This window comes from Pteropus medius, unplaced genomic scaffold (genome assembly GCF_902729225.1).
Source record: "Pteropus medius unplaced genomic scaffold, Ma_sr-lr_union100, whole genome shotgun sequence".
Taxonomy (NCBI): Eukaryota; Metazoa; Chordata; class Mammalia; order Chiroptera; family Pteropodidae; genus Pteropus; species Pteropus medius.
The window spans coordinates 248,240-263,976 of NW_024347791.1; the positions used below are offsets into that span (position 1 = coordinate 248,240).

The 15,737-nt window shown below is 36.2% G+C and overlaps 1 protein-coding gene across 3 annotated transcripts in view; it reads left to right on the forward strand.

Moving 5' to 3' along the window:
• Nucleotides 1-12,539, forward strand: part of DMC1 (DNA meiotic recombinase 1) — a 24,475-nt gene extending 11,936 nt beyond the window's left edge. For all 3 annotated transcript variants that reach the window (XM_039877661.1, XM_039877662.1, XM_039877663.1), the window contains 2 exons: nt 8,633-8,749; nt 11,849-12,539. In XM_039877661.1, the coding sequence (XP_039733595.1) occupies nt 8,633-8,749; nt 11,849-11,918 (187 nt within the window). In that variant the 3' untranslated portion in view covers nt 11,919-12,539. The remainder of the gene's footprint in view (nt 1-8,632; nt 8,750-11,848) is intronic.
• The last annotated feature ends 3,198 nt before the right edge of the window (nt 12,540-15,737 follow it).

The following is a 15,737-nucleotide window of genomic DNA, read 5'->3' on the forward strand; positions in this document are numbered from 1 at the left end:
AGATATATTTATAAGAGGTCCTATGAGAGTAGTCTCCTGTTTGAAAAAACAATTTCAGTCCATACTAGGCTATATGCAGAATTTGTTTAAGTATTTGTGCACATAACACACGTCTTGATGGCTCTGTTTGAAAGATGGCAGTGAAATGGAAAGGCAAGGAAAGCTAAAAGAGGATAATAAAAAGAGAAATTTTGAAGAAAGGTTAGTAGTACCATCAAAATTATGAAGATTATGTATTTGAATAAACTATCAAAATAATCCTGAATTTATGACATTGCTCTTTTTAAAGATCTTTTCATCAATTTTTTATTTAGAAATTTTTTTAAGTAAAGAAATGTTGCAAGACTAGTATAATGAGTAGACATATATCATTCACCTAGGTTCATCGATCATTAATATTTTGCCATATTTTTTCTCTCATGGGTGTACACACATATGTAGATTTTTTCTCCATACAAACACACACATGTGTGCACATGCAGTGTGTGTGTGTGTGTGTGTGTGTGTGTGTGTGTGTGTGTGTGTGTTGGTAAACCATTTGACTATTTTTTTTCCTGAACTATTGAGAATTATTAGTAGACATCATGGCACTTCACCTCTTAATACTTCATCTACCTCTTCTAAGAACTAGAACATTCTCCTACTTAACCACAGTATAGTTACACACTCAGGAAATTTAACATTGGCATACTTTTGTTATTTAATATACAGTTGTATTCAAGTGTATCCAATTGTCCCAATAATTTTCTTTATAGTTGTTGGCATATTTTGTTTTGTTTTAGAGTCAGGATCAATGGAGGATCATGTGTTACATGTAGTTGTCATATCTCCTTAGTCTCCTTTAATCAGAACAGCTCCTCAACTTTGTTAGACTTTTATGACACTGACATTTTTGAAGAGCACAGGCTAACTTTTTCAGAATGTCCCTCAGTTTGGAGTTGATTCTTTTTTCTCATCATTTAAAATGTTAAACACTTTTAACAGGAAGACTATAGGGCAGTTTGTTCATTATTAAGGATGTTAAGTTTGCTCATGTGATTAAAGTGGTCTTCACAAGATTTCTGCATTGCAAAAGACCTTTTTCCCTTCGTAATCCATAAGTAATTTGTGGGGTGATACTTTGAGACTGGTGTAAAAAACTTGTCCTATGATAAGCTTTTATCCATTTGTTTTAACATCCATTGATGATTCTTGCTTCCATAAATTAGTACTCTGATGGTTACAGTACAAAGTGATATTACGTTAAAACTAAGTCAATACATCACATAGTAGCAGATAAATCAGTCATTGACATGTTATTTTTTAATTGTTAAAAATTGTTTTTTAATTAACCATAGTCACCCTGCTGTACATTACCTCCCCAAACTTCCAATTATAAAATAAATGAGTCATAGAGATATGTATCAGAAGATATTTGATATGCTTGTGTAAATTTTGTAAATTATATTGAAACGAATGTGTCTCTCTTTAGGCATTTTCTAAATTAACCCTAAGAGTATTGCTGCATCTTCTGCAGTTTGATATATCTCTCATTTTTCAGTACCCTTTTATGAGTATTCACAGGAGATTCCAATGTGAAAATATTAACTATACAAATGATATTAAGCAAGTTAAAAATGTTGGGGAGGGGGAATCAATCATTTAATTCATTCAGTAAATTTTTTTTTGAAAGTCTATACTATGTATCAAGATTCTGGGAATTCACTTGTGAACAAAATAGACTATGTGACTTTCCTCGATAAAAAAAGAAAAACAAATGATGTCCATTTAATTCTAAATTTTAAAGTCTTGGTAGGGCACATAATTGTCTGCAGTCTTTGCATTAAGGCAGTCTTTTCTGTTTTATAAGGTGTCTTTCATACATAGGACATAAAGTACTTCACAAAGAGAATAATTTTAAACTGAAGGGAAATGGAAGATTTTTAAGGCTTGCTTTAAAAAGAGAAAATGACTCATTGGCTCAGAGGGAGGAAGTGGGTTGCAGTCAAATAAAACAGTACAAGTTAAAGAGCAATGTTCTTTCTTCAGGTGTGGGGAGGGAGCATGGCAGAGGCCAATACTGCCTATCTAGAGTTAGACAGCAAAGGCAGTCGGTGGAAATTAGGTCAGATAGGGGCTCTTTTTTTATATTTGTAGAAAGTTTCAAAAAGAGTAAAACCATTTGAATTGATTCCAATAAGACAATAAAAGGAGAAATAAAGAGGTGACAGAAAGGAAATAATTGAAGGAGTTGGAGAAGGTAAGAGATTAACAATGAGATGAGCTAAGTAAAGAGCCAGAGGAGGTAAGAAGGCTAGTATTTTTGCTGGGTGAATCTGCTTTGAAGCATCATCTCCTCCACCTAGCCAAATTGTAAGGAAACAAGGTTCACCATAATTAGTACAGTATAAAGTATTTTAAATTATAACGATGCAAATTAAATGCATATCTTTATATAAAGCATGTATATTGCCATCATTAAATGAAAAAAAAAGGACAGTTTTAAACTAAAGGATTTCAAATGCTATTAGAAAACCTCTTATAAAGAAAATATTTTTGTTTCTCACTGTTGAGGAACTCCAGGCTGCAGCTCGCCCAGGGCCTGTCAGAGAAATATCACTATAATTAGTATGAGTCCCCAAGTACGCTGACAATAATTGAGGCTTATATCCCATGCATTGTACTTGATGGCACATCGTATTAAAAAGAAACAAAATTATAGAGGTGAGGAGCTGCCGTGTGATACAGCAGAGCAGTAGCTCCTAGATGAGGCTTACAGATACAGATTTTGGAACTAGAATGATCCAGTTGATGAAGGTCTGGAGATAAAAAGTCAAACTATCAGCCCCTAAAGCTCACACCAGGGCAAGTAATAAGATGAGCAATGAATAAGACCATGATGTCACCTACCTCTTTTGTATGTTTTGCTAAAACAAAAAGTCATCTTAGAACATTCGTAGTCTTATAAATGTGCAGTTAGTTTATTCTCTAAGGATGTCACCCACTGATTCAACATCATTAGCATAAAATTAGAGGCAGTATGGTTAAAGAAGAAACATTAGGGTCACTAGCATGGTGACTTTGTGCATGTCATTTAAACTATTTGAATTTATTTTCTTCCCCATCAAAATTAAGAGCGTATTTGAGGTCGATACTATTATTATTTCTAATTTATATAGGAGGAAATTAAGAGAACTTATATTTATTGATTGCTTATCATGTGCCAGGTGCTTTCATCTGTAATTCTTATGTTACCTCGACATCATTCAGCCTTCTTGGGCTTCCCTATTCTTTCTATAAAGAAATCTCAATATATTGCTCCATCTTTTCCCTGCTCCCCCAAATCCCTAGAATTCCATTTTCAAAATGTTAAAAAAAAAAAAAAAGTTTAGCTGTTTCTGCTTGCTTTAGAGTAGGAGATTACTTAACAAAACATACTCCTCTTTTGAAACTATCTTTTTCTCCCCAAAGTTTTCTGTTTTGGCAGTATTCTTCTCTCCCTACCTTCCCCTAATCTCAAAGCATCCTTCTCATTCTTGGGCATGCTCACTCCGTCTTTTTCTTCTCAGTAGACCCCTTCTCAAGAATTCTATCTGTAAGCTTACCCCTTAGCAAGTTAATAGTACCAGAAGTACCCATTGTCCTTCAAGCTTGCCCTTGCCCAGGCCTTTCAAGGTCCCTACTCCAACCAGCATTTGAGGTAGATATTATTATTCCTGATTTATAAAGGGGGAAACAGAGGCTCGGAGTACTTAGTACTTAATCACACAAATAACAAATGGAGCTAGGATTTGAACCCATCTATGACTTCAAAATTAATGCTCTTTTAGCCTCACTGTGCTACCCTTTTCATTCCACTCCCAGAAAGATATCACCTGCCCTACCATCATCATAATCCTATACTTCATAATCCCATTACTCTAATTTGAAGTTGGCAGTCAGGTCATTCTGGGTTTTACCCTCAACAATAGGCCATATTCTGTTCAACCAGAAGGGCTAAATGAAGCAATCTTTCTTGGCCCCTTTGTTTCTAATATCCACCTCTATCTCTTTCTCCTTCTCATCATACTCCCCCACTTCCTGAGAAAAGGAGGAAAGGAGAAAAAAATATAAAAGAAGGGGAAATAAGAGAATAGGCTAAAGAAGGGATGTGGGTGGTTTTCTGAAGCTGTTTTTACTTGGTCAGAAATAGAAATAAATTAAAGCCCTCTAAAAGAATGTGGAATGCTATTACACCTCTTGTGCTTTACCTCAAGACTTGGTTCAAAGGAAGCTCAAATAAACTTTAAGAAAAGTTTATTGGTCTACATGTCACTGAAAGAATAACTGTTTTATCTGAATCATTTAGTTAAATAATAATAGTTAACATTTATTGAGTATCTCTTATGTGTCAAGATTACTGTAAGGGTAGAGCTAATGGATATGGCGTAGTTCCTGGCACATAGTAGGCTCCCAACAATTTATACTAAATATATCTTGAATCCTCACAACAATCCTGAGAGATAAAGTTTTTTTGTTTCCATTTTACAGTTAAACTAAGAATAAAAGTAAGTAACTAGCCCAAGGTAACATAGATAGATAAGTGTTTGAGTCAGGATTATGAAAGCAGGTAATAATAAAGTCACTGGGTTAATGCCTCACCTAAATTATTTCATTTTATTCTCACAACTACTCTACCAGCTAAGCACAGTTATTATCTCCCACTTAAAATGAAGAAACAGACACTTAGAATGGTTAAACAATTTTTCTGAGGTCACATATCTGGCTGATAAGCCAAAATTTGAACCCAGGTCTAACCCCAAATCTAATGTACCACGTAGCACATCAGGGCTGTACATGCCTGAAGAAAGGTTGGTGTGCTGTCATTTGAGGGCTTTGCAGGGATGTATCCATTGCTCTGGTAAACTGACCAGGGCCCTCAGCCTTACAGGCAAAGATTTCAATTGGTCATCCTACTGAGAACCAATTTATCTCTCAGGGGCAGACTCGTATTGTTCAAGCTCATAGACTCAACGAAAAATCAGAGGGCCAGTTTACCGATCATGAAAAACGTTACTACACTTGAGGTTTGTGAACAATGCATTCTCTCCTTATACACAGACCTCTATAGGAATCCAAATTTTAATCCAAAGTTATTTACTAAATATGGAATCAAAGCAAAAGGAAATAATTAGATGAGTTAGAAGAGTAAGGACTGCCATATAGTAAGGACTCAATAAATCATGGTTGTTATTATTGTTATTAATACCTATCAATACCAGAGGGGGGAGGAAGCACAAATCTAAACTTACATATAAATTTTTGTATATGCACATTTTTCTGGGGGAGAGTCTATATTTTTTCTTAAATTATCAAAGTGTTAGTGACCTACAAGAAATGTTAAAGGCCATAAAATCTACCCAAAATTCTATACAGAATTCTGAATACCTTGAATGAGCAAGTAAAATTTGAATTGGCTTGATATTCTCCCATAGCTAAAGCTGTTATGCTGTATTGCATTCTGTTTTGGTTAAGTGTAACCTCTTAGTTTATGAGTCATTTTTTAAGGGCTCTTTTCTCCCCATATCTTTCCTATGTATTTTCTTAGTACTTTGGCAAATCTTAAAATTTATTTTCCCATTTAGTTCACTCAAAATCATCTCCCTTTGGAGATGACATTCTTAATATTCAGACTTTTCACCTACAACAATCAATAACAAGCAGTAATACCTATTCTCTTTTGTGCACAGGGTACCATATTGGTAACAGAAAACAATAATTTGCTAAGAAAATACAGTGGCTATACATCTAGAAGCTCCAGCTTCCTGCTCTTTAGATTATCTATAATAGGGTTAGGAGAGGATTACTTCAATTAGGGAGAAATTCTATCTCCTTTTACATTTGCCTTTCTATCAAAACACCTTTCCAAAGTTCCTTAAATTATAGCTTCTTCAAAGATATGTTACAAATCTATGTCCAAAAGGATCTAGACCAGAGAGACCAAAATTGTCTTTTCCTCTGTATTTATTCAACAATATTTATTGAGTGCCTTTTGTATTACAGGCACTTTTCTAAGCACTGGAGTGACAAAGATGAGCAAGGATTTAGAGTATAGTGGGAGAGTAAGACCCATGAATTAAAAATTACAATGTATGTGCTTTAATAGAGAATATACACAGTGGTTTGAGAGCACAGAGGAAGCAGATTCTACTCTGTTTCAGGATGTCAAGCAAAGTTCCCAAGAAGAGATGACACTTGATGGATGAGTAAGAGCTAAATGAACACAGTGGAAAAAGGGCTTTCATTTCAGAAGGAATCATGTGTGCAAAGGCATCAAGGTATAAGAGGAGTTGCTGAAATAAGTAAAAAGAAAAGAAGTTTGAGAGAGAGGGAGGAAGAATGACTACAACTGTAGATAAGTATGCAGGTAGCAGGTAGAAAGAAGGAAGAGTTGAGGGAGCCTCTTCCTGAGAGCCCTCGTTTTCTTTGTGAAGAGCCAGGCAATATTGTCCAAAAAGAGGGGACAAAATGGAAAATGGAACTTATGGAGACTACTGAATGTTTGGAAAAGTGGAGGTGAAGCTAACCATGCTCATATAGGAGAATTACTTGGCAGTATGAGAGACCATCTGTAACACAGCTGTTAAAACTTCTCTCTGCCCATTTAGCTAACTCTGACTATCCTTTCTTGTCTTCTTTTGATAGACATTTCTTACTGGTCTACCTCTGTGGCGCACCAATCTTTCTACAGTCCAATATTCTCCTTGGTATTTTTAAAACTTCCATATCTTAAGTTCAAAAAACATTTTTGAGCACCCACTGTGTAGCTGGTTGCTGCAGAGCTAAATACAATATTGTCTGCGCTTAAGGAGCTTTGTGATAGGTAATAAAGGGATTGAGGGGAAATATATGAATAATAATGGCACTAAAGACAGAACAAAGACAGAGAAGTGCAATAGAGAAGCATGAATATAGTGTTTGCAAGTTCAGAGTTCACAGCCCAGTTGAGTATATCATCAGGGCCTGAAGCAGCCCATCTATATATAGAACAGAGGATTCTTTTAAGACCTTGAAGAACCACCCATAACAAAGGGAAATTTAGAGCCATTCCATTAAAAAGAGTGGTATTGATCTATAAACATTATAGAGAAAACTCAACTTTAGCTATTTCATCCAAATGAGATCACATTATCGCTTTGTTACCACATTCAGCAGCCTGCATAAAGCGACCTACCCAGCATTCTGACTTCTTAACTGCTGTCAGCCTCAACTGCTGGCTGCTACTTTCTTGATAGTGGTTCACTCCAAAACTAACTCTCTGTGTGTAGTTCCTATATTGGACCTCCTGAATCTTAACCGATCCTATTTAAGCCCAGCCAGGGATCTTCTGGTCCTAAACTCCGAGCCCTTTAATCAAGCAGCAGTTTATATCAGCAGACTCCTTTACTAGAGACCTTCCTATCCCCACCATCCTACAGTCTATTCAACTTCATGCCAATCAGCAACATCCTCACTACACTGAACCTTATGCTTAGAGTAACCAGAATCTTGAGCACCTTCTTGGAGCAAGCAGAATTTGAATTCACTTGTAACACTATTCTCACAGAACTGAGGCTAATTCGCCATAGCACGGTTTTATTTTGATCAAGTATAATCTGTTAGTTTATGTTCAGTTACCTCTATTGATGACTTCAAAGCCTAGGTTTTTTTCTGCATCACTTGAGATGATTATGTGTTTTTTTCCCTTCTTTTTATTGATATGATTATTACATTGATAGTTTTCCTATGTTGAACCACTCTTGCATTCCTAGAATAAGTTCTATTTGGTTGTGGTATATAATCCTTTCAATATGCTTCTGAATTCAGTTTGCTGGTATTTTGTTGAGGATTGTTGCACCCAGGCTTTTTTGAAGGGCTCACTAGCAGGGTTATTAAGAACTTGTCACATCTTGCTGAGTGAGTGTTAGTCCCCTAGTAAGTCTATCTCTCAAGATGATTATCAATAATATTTACAATGACCTTACAATGACAATATATTTTTGAATCCACATGATCAGATCTAGTAAGAGCTCATCTTTTCTGTATCATATTTTAGGAAAATAAACTTTAGGCATCAGTGATAAAGACAAAGATATTTCTGAGATTATTCTTACTGCAAATTCATAACCTGTACAACATTGGAGGCTTCCAACATACAGTTAACGCATAAGAAGGTGTTTCTCAATCTCCTGTCATTTATATGTAGCATCATGAAGGAGGGTTGGATATTTCTAAGTCATTAGACTAGAATAATGCTTAGGCCATAGTAAGCTATTAATAAATATTTCTGATAAATGAATGCATGAATAAATAAATTCAATCTTTGTATTTTGTAAAAAAGAAAAATTGCTTAACCCCAAGAGTTATCCTAAGACAGTGAATAATGTTTCATTTGTGTTTTTTCTTTTAAAAAAAAAAATCAAACAAAACATGAACTATTCAACACAAGAGTTTCAAAAGCCAGGACTAGATGGCAATGGTGTACACAGCAGCTCCAAACCCTCCCCCTCCATAGTTAATGAACAAGCCCCTGCCCCACCCTGCTGCCATCTTCTGCAGAAAAGTTGCTTTGAAATTGCAGATATTACTCTAAATAGTCCATATAATGAAACCTAAAAAGGTGTTTTTAATTCAGTTTTCAGGCAGACCCCAAAAAACCCATCGGTGGACACATTCTGGCTCATGCTTCAACAACAAGAATAAGCTTGCGAAAGGGAAGAGGAGAACTGAGAATTGCCAAGATTTATGACAGGTAAATATTCTGTTATTCTTTTTTTAAAATATTTTCTTATTCTCAGATTCTCATGCATATAGTATTAAATAAAATTGCCTCTCCTGGGAGGCTGTAATTATACCACTGGAAGATACCACGTTTTAAAAATTATCCAATACATTGGGAAGTCCCTACTAAGTTCTAAGGATTCAGGGATTCTGTTGACAAATAGATTTTGTTCTTGATTTTCCAAAGCTTACAGTGAAGCTAGATATTGAAGTAAGCAATCCCAACTAAAGTGTAGTAACTGCAGAAGTACACAGTATGACAGGAATATATTCTTCTCCTATTTTTCTGCCAGTTTTCTTTTCAGGTTTCAGTTTAAATATCACTTCCTTGGGAAATCTTTCCCTGGCCCTTGTAGTACACCCTACAGTACACCTTATATTCTTTCAGAGTACTTAGAATTATAAAACAATAAATTTTAAAGAGAAACCTACTACATATCAGCTGTTCTAGGTTCTGGGGAAAGATCAGTGAACAAAACAAAAAGATAAGGCCCTGCTCTCATGGAGCTTACATTCCATTGGTAGTGATTTATAGTATAGCATATGTCATCCCCACTAGATATTAAATACTTTGAAGATAGGAACACTATAACTGGGACATAATAGATATGTTATATTTGTGACTGATTGATTAGCTAACCTTGAGCAATAAGGCAAAGATTTGTAATAACTCTTTATCCTTGTGAGAGAAAATCAGCCAAAAAGAAATCAGATGAGTTCTTAATATGTTTTCTTTGCTATGAATCATAGTACTTATTATGTATTGCCATTGAATAAATATTAAATAATAAGTTCCCATATCTAGATAGTTTTTATTCAGACCATTTTGCTCTTTATCTCCTGTCCCTGTGGAAGACTATAATATACAAATGCTGTATTTTATGGAGCTTCTAGAAATTTGCAACAAATGTTTTTTGTTAAATTGAATAGGTAATAGGAGAGTCCCATGTTTTTACTAAAATTCCTTGGTCTATATCTTGGATGGATTGCTTTGCTTAGAACATTCCCACTTTTTGCTCTGAATTGTAATCAGTTGGTTACATGTACATCTCCCTCACAACAGTGTCTGAGTCTGTTTTTTTAATGCCCCAGGACCTAGCAAGGTACTTGACACAGTAGGAACTCAATAACTGTTTATTTAATTAACAAATAAATGAACTCCATCTACATTCAATCATTTGTATATTTCATCAAGTCCTCCAAATGTGCAGGAACAAACAACTCCTGCAGTCCTTATAATCATAAAATACTAGGGTTCTGTAGACTCAATAAAGGGTAATTAAAGTTATCATAGAGGTTAGTTATGTCAAGTTTCCATAAATTTGAATGAAAACAGCAAAACTAGATCAGAGCTCAAAATGTCAAAATTTAGTCTTCTGTGCAGCACATACGTCCTTCTTTCTGGTCCCTAAAGATTTCTCACAAAGAATTCTTGGCTTTAAAACTTTTAGGTAGAGAAGATGCTGCTGCTAATCATGATAGGTAACACTTATTGAGTGGCTACTATTTGCTAGGCCTTGCACCAAGTACTTTATATATATTTCACTGTTTACAACAACAAGCCTAAGAGATAGATGTCATTATCCCCATTTTACATAGGAGAAAACCAAGTCTCCAAGCACTTAGGTAACCATTGGCCCTCTACAGTCTATTTTGAACACAGAAGCCAGAGTAGTCTTTTGTAAAACTAAGTCATATCTATCCTCTGCTTAAAACCCTCCAAAGGCTTCTCATCTTAACTCAGAATAAGAGCTCAGATCTCTACAGTGGTTCACAGAGCACTACATGAATGGCACTATTCCTGTTCCTCCTGCTCTCACCCTTTCTTGCAATGCTTCGAGCTCTGTGGGCACCTTGGTGTCCTACACACATGCCAGGCACACTCCTACCTCAGGGCCTTTGCACACTTATTGTCCTCCCTGCCTGGAATAACCTTTCCGCACACAGCCCTCTTTCTGGCTACCTCTCTCACCCTCTTCAAGTCTTTTCCACAATTCCTGTGTCGATCTCCCTATTTTAAATTGCAAATAGCCTCCTCCCAATTTCCACACTCCAATCTCCCTTATGTAGCTCTTTTTATTTCCCCATAACACTTAACATATTCTAACATATCGCATAATATGTTTATTTATTATGTTCATTATTTGTTATCTATCTCTCCTTTCCCAAAATATAAGTTTCACAAGGGCGGGGATATTTGTCTATTTCTTTTTCCACTCATAAATCTCAAGCAATACAACAGGGGAGTAGTTAGGGCTCAATTAATATTTTCTTAATGAGTAAATGAATGGATTCGCTCATTAAGGATGGAATAATAATAAAGGATAGAATTAGGATTAGAATCTATGCTGTCTGAATCCAGAGCCTACACTTTTAATCATTACACTTTCTTAGCTTGTTATGGATGATCTACTTAGGGTAATCATAGCTCATCTACCATAGCTACCCCCATGACTTCAACTACCACCTTATATACATGTAAGAGAAAGACACTTCTTGTTAAAAAACAAACAAAGAATTCCCCAAGAATTGAGCAGAAAAGTGTTCTCAGAAGAATTCCCAGGTGTACAGGAGTGACTACAAAAAGAAACCCAGCCCTTTTCTTGGAATGTCATCATAGTTACTGCTCTCATATATAACCAGAGCTGGCCTTCAAGTGTACATTTTTCTCTTTAAAATTTTTAAGTGAGTGAATAAAAACCCCATTTATTTTATTCCACTTAGCATATCTGAAGTCAGTAGATATTAAAAACAAAGAACTCTACTGAATTCAGAGGAAAACCACAATGCCTGATAGTACACTGGAAGAACACTCAGTTATCCCTTTTGCCTATTTATAAGTTTGGGGTAATTTTTCTTGACATTAAGAACCTTACATATAGAAGTTGTTCAATAAACGTTTGTAAGGGTTGATAATACTTGTAGGCAAATTCTGTAGTCCACATTTAGCTGTACCAACTCAGATGTTTCTGGAGACTCAGACTGATAGGAGTGTGATGCCTGTGACAGGAATATAGTATTTATAGAAATAGAGCTTTTTATAAACTTCTGTTCCCTTGTATTCTGTTAGTCCTGAGATGCCTGAAAATGAAGCCACCTTCGCAATAACTGCTGGAGGAATTGGGGATGCCAAGGAGTAGGTGGTGAATTGATGCAAATTGCTTCTTAGTGCTTATTAGGAGCTGAAGAAGTGGAAAAGCAGTCTCAAATTTCAGATCTTGAAGTAAGAGTTTGGTTTTTTTTTTAATGTTATTAAAGGAAAGTCAGAAAGAGATTTCAATCTTATATTTATCTTAAAAGTTCCTCATTTATAATAATACGTTGTATGTCAATTCAGGAAAATATATACATATATGAATGAATAAACCTGTTGAAGACTAGTTAGGGAAGGTATACCTTATTTTCTTACTTCAGCTTTTTAGAGTGAGCCACTAAGCAGAAGGAAAGTCTAGGAGCTCGGAAATGTCCCACTCCACTACAGATTTCCACACTTATAGAGGTGGCTACACTTCCAGAGGAGGGAGACATATAAGGAAGGAATGTTTACAGGACACGCAAAAAAAGCTTTTTTTACTTACAATAGCAAACTACATTCATCTTTATAGCAACAGAAAAGAAACATTAAATTAAGCTAAATTTTAAATCATTTGACTTTTTGACAAGTTGAAATTACTTTTAAAAAGTATACTTCTGATATATACGTATTTATTGGGAAGATAAAATGGAAGGTAAAAAAGAACTTTACAATTTTGGGTGATAAAGGTAGCATGGCTTTTTTAAGTTTTAGTTAGAGAATTCAAAATCTTTTTAAATATTAAAGTTATTTTAAATGTAAAATTTCCAAATACTAATTAGAAATGTATATAAGAATATTGTTTTTTCTAACTGTTAAAAGTTTAGTTTTCAAAATGTATGTATGATAAAAATATTTAAAAATTAAAATAACATTTGCAATGGCAATCTTTGTAAATTTCAAATTTAATCTCTTATGTTGCAACAACTTGTACAAAATTCAAGTATTGGAAGTACCATTTGTTACAAAAGGTATTTGATTATCTGTTAAGTTATTCACTCACCAATTGTATATTGAATGCTAAGTGCTAAAGCATACATAGCAAAGTATATATAGTCAGCAGTGTGGTCTTGGACTATGGGGTTCAAAAAATGGGAGAGGAAAGCTTAAGCTACGGAACAGCATATGCACCGTAGAGAAGCCAGGATTTGGAAACAAAGAGACCAACCTGACAAACAGAATTGTTCACAGCGTGGGGTACTGAGAAATAAGAGGTTTTTTTCCCCCATTTTACTTTTTTTAAACCTCAGAAGCTGCTTCTCCACATAAACAGATAAAATCACCTAGAAGCAGATTTTCTATATTCTGAAAAGCCATTTAAGAAATAGCTCCTTTTAGAATACAAATGCATACCTTTTGTCCTAGAGAAGAGAACGTTTTGTTACTTGATAAAATAAACTGAGCCTCTCCTAGAGATTCCCTGGTATGCCGAGCCCTGGAGAGAGAATGGATTCATGTATATAGGAGCCAAGAGCCTTTTGGTATGAAGGAAATAAAAATCCCAAGATTTGAAATTCTGAGACTCTTTCTGGGTTAAGCTGAGTACCCCCTGACCAGGAGAACTTATTAAGAGGTGGGCAGTATGGTAGTAACTCAACACAAGAGCCTACGGTTCTGTGGGATGGCTGGTTTTAATACAGCGAGTGGCTAGGACTATAAACCATGCTGGTCCAGCCACTCTGATCTGTCCTGCTCTGGAGGGAGAACGGTAGCCGAGCATGAGAATGTGAACTAAAAAGCCGTAACCTTGGGGCCTAACTTTGGGACAGCACAGCAGATTGTGCAGTGCCCATTGAACTTTTCTAGGTCAGGGTTCAATTTGTCACCAGTGACCAAAGCATCAGGGCTTTCCAGTCCTCCCACTCCACCTGACTGTAGAAATGGCTCTGGCCCCTTATACTAAGGGGGCAGGAGGAACTCAAAAAAGATATTTTGTTGGTCATGACTCTTTTGGTTGCAAGCCACAGAAACTCAAACTAGCAAATGCAGGACAGAAATTCATTGGCTCATGAAACTGCAAAGTCCAGAAGTAGAGCTGACTTTAGTCACAGCTGGAGTCAAGATCTCAAATAGCATCATCAGGACTTATTCTCCCCGTCTCCATGGCCTGCTCTGTTTATTTCCATGTTGCTATTGTTCTCAGAAAGGCTTTCCCTTCAGAATAGCCAAGGTGCTGTTTGCAGCTTTAGGCTTACATCCCACCATGTTAAAAAATGCACTAGAAAAAGCATGCCTTTTCCTTCATAGATTATTTATTCTGTGTAAATAAAGAACACCAAATGGGAACAGAGTCTATTTGTTCAGAGTTTAATACAGCGAGAGAGTCAGTGACCTTCATTTGCTTTTGGTAGAGGCTCAAAGGCAGGCAAGCAATGGGAAAGCTTATAGTGGAAAAAAAAGGAAAGGCTTCGGGCATGCTTTGATGGGAGGTTGTTGGCATGGGGAAGCTAGAGGACTAATCTGGTAGAGACATGGAAAAATGGATAAAGGAAGTAACACTGGCATCAGGGAGACAATTTAAGACACAGTTATAATAATTCGAATGTGAGATGACAAAGAATGGGACGGGGTGGTAGCAATGAAATGGATAGACATTTCGTAAAAGTTGTTGAGATTTGGTGTGAGGCTGAATATAAAGAGAAGAGAAGGCAGAGTCACAGTTGGTTGTTAACAAAGTTCTCTAACCCTTGAGGGAGAACATGTTTGTATCATGAACAGGAATGAAGATGTGTCAAAAAGAGATTAAGGATTTTACCTGGACAGGTTAGTATGTAAGTTAGCTAGAGCTGCCATAACAGTATCACGAACTGAATGGCTTAACAGAAATTTATTGTCTCACAGTTCTGGAAGCTAAAAGCCTAAGATCAAGGTTGGTTCCTTCTGACTGCTGTGAGGAAGACTCTGTTCCATGCCCCTCCCCTAGCTTCTGATGGTTTCCTGGTAATCTTCAGCATTCCTTGGTTTGTAGAAAGATCACCTCGATCTCTGCCTTCATCTTCATATGGCATTTTCCCTGAGTCTGCTTGTCTTTGTGCCCAAATTTCCCCTTTTCATATGGATGCCAGTCATATTGGGTTAGAGGCCCTATTCCAGTATCACCTCAATTTAGCTGATTACATCTCCAACAACCCTATTTCCAAATGAGGTAAAATTCTGAGGTATTAGATATTAGGACTTCAATATATTAATTTTAGTGGGGACATAATCCCATAACAGTAAGAATTAGGTACAGTCAAGGGTCAAACACCAGGATGCACAAGACACAATCTGAATTCAATACCACTTACAGTTAGAAACATGGAAGTCACCATCTGGAGTAACCTAGTATCTATGTAGAAAATAAAGAGGTTGAAATAGATGATCTCTACCATCCCTTTCTAAAGAAAAAAACAAGGACAGAAAGCCAAGAGATCAGAGTAGGGTGGCCACGACTAAAACAAGTAATACAATAGGCTAGACTCAGAGAAGGGAAGTCTTTCATGGAAAGGAAAAGGATTGAGACCTTAGATATCAAGCTGCTGCCAGTCAAGTCTCCTTCATCTGACTCTGGCTTCTTGAAGATGGTGAATGTTTATAATTTTTTATTATACTGTTTCTATTTCTCCATCATAATAACATCCTGGTTTTCTTTTTAAAAATTATCTTTCCTCAATTCCTGTCATCTATCTAGACATTGGTTACTGAGTGACAATCAGAAGGATGAGAACATGAGTTAGAGGCCACTCATTTTTACAATGACAGCAGGGGCAGCAGGGCCAGTAACAGTGACAGCGACCTGAGCAGGCTGTTCCTGCTGCTAGACTGCAGGTTTCTGACTCCTACCCTACAGAGCTGCCCAGACTCCTGTCCACTCTCAGGATGTTCTCTGGCCTCCTGCCAATTCAAT